The sequence below is a fragment of the Suillus paluster genome (genome assembly GCF_016628075.1).
Source record: "Suillus paluster strain FC165 chromosome Unknown EDB91scaffold_725, whole genome shotgun sequence".
Classification (NCBI taxonomy): domain Eukaryota; kingdom Fungi; phylum Basidiomycota; class Agaricomycetes; order Boletales; family Suillaceae; genus Suillus; species Suillus paluster.
In genome coordinates this window covers 1-10,483 of record NW_024538285.1, presented here as the reverse complement: position 1 = coordinate 10,483, position 10,483 = coordinate 1, and the positions used below count along the sequence as shown (strand labels likewise).

Genomic DNA, 10,483 nt, shown 5'->3' with positions numbered 1-10,483 from the left:
GGATAGAAGAGTTGCATTGCTGCCTACTGAGGCGACAAGAGATAACGATATGAATTCATTGCTTCAATGAAGCAACGACCTTACGTCCTGCAGTCGGGACCGTGAAAGTGCCTGTTATATAAACCATTTGTCCTTGTGCATCATTAGCATAGCCCCTCTCAAGATACTTATCTGTCGCTGCTGTCGACGAATCTCACCACCTTTTGTATTGCCTCGCCTCGTATTCAGGGAAAGAGACTATAAGTACTGTCGCGAGTGTCCGAGGTCCGTCGGGAGCAGTATGCTATGAGAGTGTTGTCTTGGGGAAGGGCTCTCATCCAAACAAACAGAATTTTGTCATTATATTCGGCGGTGAGCTCAGGGCTGTCCTGTTTATCTTTTCTTTTTCTTGCTTTTGTGCTGTTCTCGTCCCTGTTTTTTTTTGTGGTTATACTCTCAGAACCTGCGCTTTAAATTCTATCTTGCTATAAGGGATCATATACCCACATGTCCATATCCCCACACTCCCCGTCCCCTGCAAATCCAATCGAGTTCTATGATCCTCCTCACGAACATAATGGACTTCCTCGTTTGTCGGACGCGATTGCATTCAGTTGCATCGCCCTCGGCTAAATTGACGCGAACTGTCGCGATAATCAAGACAAATGCTTTGGAGCAGCGCCTAGACATTGAACACCCGTCTTCTGGAGGCAAATTTCGAGGTGAGTGTCCCAGTTTCATGGACTTTTATGCTTTGTCCTTGGATCGCGCGTCAGTCCACGTTCTTTCGAATACGACACGTGAATGCACTCAAGTCGCGTTCAAGAGTTTTTAAACTTCTCGATTTGATTAGATGCAACGATTGATTCACATTGCCTTATAGATAGTGAAAGAACGCCAAATGGAGTTTGATACGGAGACGGACCCCGATACATTCTTCGAGCTCTTCGGTGATGATGCTCGGTTCCTAGATGAGTGAGTATCTCAAAATGACCATTTAGTGTGCTTCGTCCTGAGCCATCCTTATTGTGTCCCGTTACTGACTCCTGCGTAGTGGTCCAGTCTGGGTCTATGTCCTTGAGCGCAGACGCGCTGTCCAAGTTCTCCTCACATTAATGCCTTCACTAAACGATGCAATAATAGGCGCAAAGGACGAAGAGCAAGCAGAAATACAGATAGCGTCTCTGTTTGCTTCCAGCCCTCCCTTTCCCATCAGCGATCTCCCTCCCGTCGACGATGATCTGGGTTCACACGATGACTTCGACCCCGGTTCTGTGCGTTCGGTCGACTCTGCGATCCTGGAAGCTCTCAAGTTAGGTTTGAGTGCTCCTCCAGGTGTACTTACCCCATCCCCTGGGTCTTCAGATGCACGTGCACCCCAATTTTCGGCACGCCTGAGCCTTAGTTCCAATGGATCACCTAGTGGAAAGCAACCTTTTCGTGCACGGCCACTTCCAAAAACACATCTGACTCCTGATATCTCTCCACGCACAACAAAAGCTGCCCTTCTCCGTCAGGGGCTGGCTGTGGACGGTCCCCAAAGTGTCTCCGCTCAAATCCCGGATGTCCATAGCTAGCACAGGCCGCATCCCGCCTCGCAGGGAGAAAGAGAATGAGGCGGAGAAAGAGATAGAGAAAGAGAGGATTAAGAGGACGTTTGCGGGTGTTCCAGGCCACAAGCGCTCGGAAACGCTCACTGTTGCGTCCACTGCGCCACCTACCATTGCTCCGAGGTTGACCAAGGCAGCTGCCCTACGGTTAGGCCTCGCACAACCTGCCCTACCTCCTGGGCGGAGACGTGCATCAATTTCTGGCTCAATCACAAATGGAAAAGTAGTCGGTGCCAATGCGCATGCTGTCTCTCAGCAGAAATCTGGTTTACCCAGCGATGTCGAAGGAGAAGGAGAAGGAGAAGATACAGAGACTGAGCAAGGGCGAGGACGGAAAAATATTTTTGAAGGTGTCCCTGGACACAAACGTCGCCAATCGATATCTGTCGCAAGCACGACTGAAGCCCCGTCTATAGTTCCTAGAACGAACAAGAGTGCAGCACTCAGGAAGCAGGGCGGTCCTCCCCCTAGCAGCTTCATGTGTGAGTCGTCGGTGACAGCTTTTCTCTTCACGCAACAGGACATTTTACCGCCGTTCTTTTTTGTTTTCTTTTATTTGGTCGCTAAGTCGGTCACTGACGCACCGAGTTTTTTTAGTCCGTACTCCGTCCGCTCCTAAGGTGCCTGGTGGGGCTGGCACTCAGTCGAGAAGCAGCTCTTCTCTCAGCGCCTATCATGACACCGCCGGAACAGCCTCTGCTACTCGGGGCCGTTCAAGTTCCACAGTCCCATCTCGGGCGTCTTCTCGTGCCTCTCACGTCACATCGAGGGCAAATTCGAACAATACAAGTAGCTACTCCTCTCAAGCCTCTGAGAGTTCTGCAGTGAGCACTGCGAGCACGGCCTCGAATGCTAGCGTGGATGAACCTGACAGGGCCTCGTCCCAACGAAATGTCCGTCGTCTGAGCAGCCTCCAGGCTCCGACTATCGCTCCCCGCGCCAACAAGAGCGCCATGCTCAGGGCTCAAAAGCTGGCGGCAGAGATGGCCAAACCCAAGAGCCCTTGGGCCAATGCCTCTAAGCGGTAGGGGCGAGGTGCGCCCCATTGCTGAGACGGTGGTCAAGACGCTTTGGGCACTCATCTGGGACTGGCGTATGAGTGGTGTGTGGTTTTTATTTTATGCTTCATTTACATGAAGGCACCGCCTTCTCGTCTTGATTTCAGGATATATTCTATGTGCACTAGTTTTCATTTCATACGGCTGCGATCGCGGAACATCCTACTTTGTACATGCGCCTATCCTACAGTATCTCCACTCGCATCTTTCCCAGTTCTGTATTTCTCCTTCTTGCCGCTCTTTATGGTCTCTTTGTTATATGGTTTCCGGAACGGCTTCATGCTGGTTATAAAGCCCCGGATGAAGTTTTCTTCTAGCCGAACTCATTGTCCAATAGATAACGACGGTGTTTTGATACGACTCAGGTCGACATGGAGCAATCTCGGCTTTCTTTGGATCATAAAAATTGTGCCGGCGAAGTCAGACTTGATTCGCCCATGTACGAATGACGTCGACATACTTTGCGCCTGCGGCATTCATCATGATATGCGTGTTGTTGACGGTGACACAATATGTGGGTTTTGTCGGGCATAGATCTGATCTGATGATCTTTTTTGTCAGTACGACACCGGATTGTCCTTCTCAACTCTTCAGTTCTGTTCCGACCCCCGGAGATGACAAGTACAAGGGGCAAGAAGTATATCTCCGTGTGGTTAGAAGGTGTGTTTCGTGCTCTGGATGTCTACCTACGTACTATTTTTAACCATAAGCCCTGTAGTCGATGCTCGCCTTGCTATATTCCCGCCTTACCTATTTCCTTTGTTGACGTCACTAGTACTGCCCTCAGGCGGTTCATTAAGAATAGATATAGTGTGCTTAGCCACCACTACTTTGGTCAAATTGGATGCCGACGACCGGATATGCCACTCCCTGGAGTCCGAGCTTAACTTGTTTTAGTGCATCGTGTTGACGGAATGACATTTTTTTTTTCGGTACAATAGACATTTGTAAGCTCTGAGTCAGTTGTTTCCAATTGCTTGATTCGCAATGCCGAAAAAACACAAACAACTCTCAGCTGCACGGGCGCGCACAGCGCGATGGAAAAATCTTGGATACAATGGCCTCTCCAGTCGAAAGCAGCGTCGGAGGCATAAGATGGCTCGAGATCGAGCTGAATGTAAAAAAAGAGATGAAGATCAACACATTAAAGACTAACATGTCGTTGGCAATGCAGTCTATGCAGCTCAGTACCATTCATGATCCGACTGTGGGAACATCGTATGTACCGTTGGATGGAAGCATATCACACAGGCCTGGACACAAAGGATGCGCAATTTCGGGTCTGCCAATTCAGTTCGATGAAATACAAGTCACACAGACGTGTCCCAGAGATGTTGGCGCACGCGTTTGACTGATAGGTAGGTCATATATGTGACCAAATTGACCCCTCATGAGAAATATATCTCGCTCAGATTTAATTCAATCAAAATTTTCTCTTGTAGGATTGTTAAAAAGGATTATTTATACAAGAGGAAATAAAATCAAAGGGGTTGCACAAAAGTAGCGGTGGCTAAGTGACGCGCACTATATAGAACAAGCCTCCCTTCCTCCTGGGCCAATTGCCATTAATATTGTCTTCTTTTTCTCATCTGTGACTCGATCGGATTGATCCAGAAGTCTTCAGACCGTCCTGCCGAATCCGTCACTCCACGAACGCGGGTGCAGGCACTTCCCCGTGTTCTTATAAGGTTCAATTGATTTCATGCTTTGGATGCACTACTCTAACCATGGTCCCCTCAGTTGATGGTCGCCTTGCTATCCTCGCTACCTTACTTATTTCCTTTGCTGTCATCACTGCCCTCAGGCGGTTCGTTGAGAATAGACGAAACAGGCCTCCCCTTCCTCCTGGCCCAGTGCCGCTCCCACTAATAGGGAATGTCTTATCTATCGACGCTAAAGAACCTTGGTTGACTTATACTCGATGGCGTGCTGTTTATGGTACGTTGACAGACAGTTTAGTGCATTTCTGGGGCAAATCATTTTATTAGGGGATCTGGTCTTCGTGCGGATTCTAGACCAGGACGCGGTCGTGATCAATTCTCAGCATGTTGCACAAGCCTTAATGGACAAGCGGTCTCGGATTTACTCTGATAGACCATACTTAGCCACAGTCAAGCCGTGTGTTCTTCTAACATTTTTCCATTCAATCAGTCTGATGTGCATGCAGATATGGCTGGTCGATCAACTTTGCGTTCATAGCTTATGGTGATGAATGGCGTCTTTCCCGACGACTCTTCCACCAAACTTTCCGTCCCGAGTCTGCAGTAAAGTTCCGCCCAATACAGATGAGACGGGCTCGTGAGATGATCGTCAATCTAATCGATGAACCCCAACATTATCATACCCACTTCGCAACGTCAGCCATTGTGTTTGAAAATATTGAATGATTATTAATCCTATCCCACAGATTCTCGTCCTCTGTTGCGATGTCAGTTGTATACGACTACCAGCTCAGTGCTCGTGATGATCCTCTGGTTCGAATCGCGGAACATGCACAGGCTCTTGGCCTTGTCATGTTGACCCCAGAGAGAGCAATTTTGCTCAAAACTTTCCCCTTCTGTGAGCTCGGCTCCCTTTAATCTGAGACAGAGGAGTTGACATGGTGTACTCTCACGCAGTATTGAAATTGCCTGACTGGTGCTGGGGATCTTCAATCAAACGCGATGCTCAAGCTTCGACCAATGCCTTGAATGAAATGGCGGACGTGCCGTTTCGATATGCGCAGCAGCATATGGTTTATTATTTTATTTTATTTTATTTTGGATTTGATCACATACTTGTTAAAGGCCGAAAACTCGTTCCTTGACCAGTGTTCGATGGTCCCAGAAAATTTGAAACGGATGGAGAAGCAAGATCAAGCATCCAAACCAATATTTGAGGCCGCCTTAAAGAAAGCAGCTACATCTGCTATCATGGGTTCGTCATCTTTTACGAGGGACGATAGTCTCTTGACAATACACAATACGCAGGTTCAATTGAGACGGTCGGCGAATGAGCAAACCATATTGTCTGCTGCTCAACCTCTTCACAGACTACTTCAACCTTGATGGCTTTTGCTTTCGCCATGATGTCTTACCCAGATGTTCAAAGACGCGCACAAGCGGAAATAGACTCGGTGGTTGGACGAGATCGCTTACCTACCTTTGAGGACAGGGCATCACTACCCTACGTCGAATCAGTTCTGCGGGAGACTTGGCGATGGCACCCTATTACGCCCCTTGGTAATCTTCCTCGCTGAGCGATTCGCCTTTACTGAAGATGATTTTATAGGCGTAGCACATGCCGTCTCGAGTGATGATATTTACGAATGGTTACTTCATCCCAAAAGGTCTGCTGTCTTTGTACAATGACTCGCAAATCATTTATAATATGGTATATTAGGAGCGACCGTGATATGCAACACTATGGTCAGATATATTCTCTCCAGTTGTTGAGACTGCTAACCTTATATTGCAGGAGCATTTCACGAGATGAAAAGCGGTACCCCGAAGCATCTCGTTTTATGCCAGAGAGGTTTATTGACGTCAACGGTGCGTTGACGGATGATGACCCCGCGGAATACGTTTTCGGCTTAGGCCGGCGTGGATGTCCAGGTGTGTTGAGCTATCTTGATGCGATATATGCGACGAGTCAAGACATTAACATACTTGAATCAGGTCGGTATGCCGCGGATGCTTCTGTGTGGTCTGCTATTGTAACCATGTTGGCCACGGTCAACTTTTCTTCTGCCAAGGATGACCAGGGCAATGTGATCAACTTTACCCCTCAATTCACGACGGGACTGGTTCAGTACGTGGTTTCCTTATGCCATTACATCCTCCAGTCACTAACATTGCCGTCGCTTTAGCTCTGTTATGGCCTTCCCTTGCAGTATTTTACCACGTTCTCACATCCGTTCGGAACTTGTGGATGTGGATGTTTGATGACCTGCGGTCGAAGCAGTCGAGCGACAATAAGTAGTAACCCGTGTGGGGAAGGATTTTGTATACAATCTGGTGGAGTCATGTAATTAGTAACCATGGACAGAATACAACTGCGGTCTCTATCTGACAACACCCGCAGGGCAAGTTAAATTGACAGCACCATGTGCATCACGAGCCTTGGTAAGACTCTTAAGCTCAGAAGTGGTGCCGTTCTAACTTGAAGCTGTATGTACTAATCCAAACAGTAGATCCTAGATGCAAGGATATGTCTAGATAAAGTTGGTCCAGAACACAATGAAACCGTCGCTAAGAGACGTTACAGTCAAAAAGTATTCATCTTGCAAAGGTCGTTATGATGTACTTTACAACAAATTTTGTGCTTACACGTATGTCAAACATGTGCGTGTGGTCTATAACAAGATTCCCATGATAATCCGTGAGTGGTATTGCTGAGATCCAGTGGAGCAGTAAGCAGGATATCCTCGGAGGGCAGTCCTTCGGTCCAAAGACAGCCCATCTTTTCCGAATTCTAACTGGGAGCTCCGATTTTTGTACTGTCGTCGAGAAGGAGCATGTCCCAGGTGCGGGGAGAGAACATATGAAGTGCTGCAGGTCGCGTTTTTCCACTGGTCGTGCATCGTGTGCATGGATTGCGAGGTTCTCAGATCGAGACACAATGTCCTTTCCAACTGGCGAAACTAGAACAGAACTGACGCCATTCACATGCTCCTCTGCAGGTAATCGCAGCGTCCAGACATCCCACAACCGGATGGTTTCATCCGATGAACCAAACGACGCTTCTTGCGGCGGGGGCCGTCTTGGGCCATAATACATCCCTCATTCGATGGGATGTCCATGGATCCATGACTCCCACATCAATGTGTTTGTGGGCTGACTGGTACTTACCAGGTTGTAGTTATGATGTGACTTTCTAGCAATCGATGGCTTTGAGATAGCGAATTCAAAATTGCAAAACAGACCTGAGGTTCCACAAAAACACTGTGAATAAAGGTGGTCAACGGTCTTGTCTTTCGGTGGCAGCATACTTAGAAAGTGAGATGGCTGAACTAGCATGTAGTATACGATCTGCACAATGTGCAGTACGCCGGCATCTGCAAGGGCAGGGCAAGGGAAGTTGTGAAGTGGCGAGTGAGATGTATTTCATAGTTGCGATCCAAGAAAGTTAACGGGATCATCATGACCCTGCGGAATACGTTTTCGGCTTGACCGGTGTGGATGTCCAGTTATCTTGATGCTATAAGTATATGCGATGAGTCAACACATCAATATACTTGAATCAGGCTGGTATACTGCAGATGGGGCCTCTGTGTGGTGTGCGATCATGTTGACCATGAATGACTCTTCTTCTGCCAAAGATGACCAGGGCAATGTGAAATGGGTGCACATACATGATACTACGGACATGCTCAAAAAGTGGTATGAAATTCGACGCTAGCTTGCTTGAGCGCAATGTTGGCCGGACTAGCACATAGTATACGATCTGCACAACAGAAGTTTCAGACTACCGGTGGTACATAAGAAAAAGAGAGTTGCGGGCAGGACTTCACATGAAAGGAATTTGATACGAAGATCACGGACCCCGACACATTCTTCGAGCTCTTCGGCGATGATGCTTGGTTCTTTGACGAGTGAGTGTCTCCAAAACTTTTAGTGTGCATCATCAACACATCTGGCTCCTGATATCTCTCCACGCACAACAAAAGTTGCCCTTCTCCGCCAACTTAAGGGCTGACTGAGGACAGTTCCAAATCTCTGCTCGAATCCCGGATGAGTCCATACTACTAGTAGGCCGATCCCACCTCGCAGGGAGAAAAACAATGTCAATGAGGCGGAGAAAGAGATCGAGAAAGAGAGGATTAACTTGAGGGTGGCAGGTGTTCCAGGCCACAAACGCTCTGAAACGCTCCGAGTCACTGTTGCGTCCAGAGTTCACTGCGCCACCTACCATTGCTCCGAGGTTGACCAATTTAAAGGCAGCCGCCCTATGGTTGGGCCTCGCACAACCTGCCCTAAGTACCTCCTGGGCGGATCTATAGTTTCTAGAACCAACAATCCCCAGCAGCTTTGCATGCGAAAGTCATTAATATTGGTGACGGCTTTGCTCTTTCAATACACAACTGAGCAACACTTTACGGTACCATCGTTCTAATTTGTTTTATCTTGTTTGGTCGATGAGTGTTGGTCAAATTTTTAGTCCGTTTACTGTACTCCGTCGCGCCTAAGGTGCCTGGGGGCTCGTTCAAGTTTCACAGTCCCGTCTCGCGCGTCTTCTCGTGCCTCTCACGTCACATCGAGGGCAAATTCGAACAATACAAGTATGTAGCTACTCCCCTCAGGCCTCCGAGAGTTCTGCAGTGAGCACTGCGAGCACGACCTCGAATGCTAGCGTGGATGAACCTGACGGGGCTACGTTCCAACGAATGATCCGTCGTCTGAGCAGTCCTCTAGGCTCTGACTATCGCTCCCTGCGTCAACAAGAGTGCCATGCTGAGGGCTCAAAAGCTGGCAGCAGAGACGGCCAAACCTACGAGCCCTTGGGCAAATGCCTCTAAGCGGTAGGGGCGATGTACACCACATCGCTGAGACGGTGGTCAAGGTGCTTTGGGCACTCATCTGGGACCGGCGTATGAGCGGTGTGTGGTTTTTACTTTATGCTTCATTTACATGAAGGCACCGCCTTATCGTCTTGATTTCAGGATATATTCTATGTGCATTATATCCCGTTTCATCCGGCTGCGATCGCGGAACACACGCATTTACCCCCTTTGTACATGCACCTATCCTACAGTATCTCCACTGGCATCTTTCACAGGTGGCAGGCCTATATTTCCCCTTCTTGTCGCTCTTTATGGTCTCTATGTTATATGATTTCCGAAATGGCTTCATGCTGGACATAGAGCCCCAGATGATGTTTTTTTGCTAATCAAACTCATTGTCCAATAAATAACGACGGTGTTTTGATACGACTCAGGTTGACATGGAGCCTCGACTTTCTTTGCATCGTAGAAATTCTACCGGCGAAGTATGAGCTGTGGAAGGTGCGCGCCTTATTTCGTTGTCGTTTCTTTTGGGTCAGACTTGGATTTTGCCCGGAAATTCTGCCGGCGAAGTGCGAGCTTTGGAAGGTGATCACGTCATCTTTTTGGGTTGACATTTTCTACTGCGGTATTTGGATGTATATTGTTGAGGGTGGTGGCGCAATACGTGGATTTTGTCGACACTACAAATTGCAATGGCATGGTGGAAGGTCGTCACAGTAGACGATCAACACTAGCGGACAATCAGACAGCGGTAACGTGGATGAGCGTATGGGATTCGGTGATACGGTAAGAGATAAGATATCGATACATCAGCGGTGAGCTATATATACTGAATGAGCGTTAGCAGCCAAACACCGACAATTATGGCACGGTGTCCAATCAACGAAGGGCGCGTTAATCACATGAAAGTAAGCGCATGCTTACACCCTTCCCCACTATCCTTGAGAACGTCCCTTCTCCCAATTGTCCAGAGCCTCGCAGTCTTCCAAGTCCCTCCTCGGCAGCCACTCGTCATCTTCTTCGCCAAAGCCAACCCAACGTACGAGGTACTTCTTTCCCCTTCCGACCTTTCGTTCGTCGATGATTCTATCGATGAAGGTTTCTAGTTGTCCGTTCTCCGTCACCACGGGTCCAGGTCGCGGATGTTCGCGTGTAGGGAAAAGAATGGGGTCGTTCGCGTGGTACGGGCGCAATTGGCTGGCGTGGAAGGTTGGGAATATGTTTGGGGAGTTTGGTAAATCAAGTGTGTATGTTGAGCTTCCTGGGTGTGCGTCCAGAATGACGTATGGACCGTCGTATCTAGGCATGAACTTCGCAACTCTTTTGTCCCCCTTCTGCATATACTCCCGACG

The 10,483-nt window shown here is 48.3% G+C and overlaps 2 protein-coding genes across 2 annotated transcripts; both read left to right on the top strand.

Moving 5' to 3' along the window:
• Positions 1-486: 486 nt before the first annotated feature.
• On the top strand, positions 487-2,617 carry EDB91DRAFT_1090761 (uncharacterized protein; the record flags this gene model as incomplete). Its single annotated transcript, XM_041316650.1, has 6 exons — positions 487-568; positions 594-701; positions 867-954; positions 1,034-1,521; positions 1,553-2,071; positions 2,187-2,617. The coding sequence occupies 6 exons, from the start codon at positions 487-489 to the stop codon at positions 2,615-2,617; spliced, it is 1,716 nt and encodes a 571-aa protein (XP_041168279.1).
• Positions 2,618-4,374: 1,757 nt separating this feature from the next.
• On the top strand, positions 4,375-6,570 carry EDB91DRAFT_1259438 (cytochrome P450; the record flags this gene model as incomplete). Its single annotated transcript, XM_041324381.1, has 12 exons — positions 4,375-4,585; positions 4,636-4,765; positions 4,815-5,003; positions 5,055-5,206; positions 5,266-5,381; positions 5,434-5,563; positions 5,617-5,630; positions 5,679-5,868; positions 5,918-5,975; positions 6,104-6,240; positions 6,304-6,436; positions 6,495-6,570. The coding sequence occupies 12 exons, from the start codon at positions 4,375-4,377 to the stop codon at positions 6,568-6,570; spliced, it is 1,536 nt and encodes a 511-aa protein (XP_041168278.1).
• Positions 6,571-10,483: the final 3,913 nt, after the last annotated feature.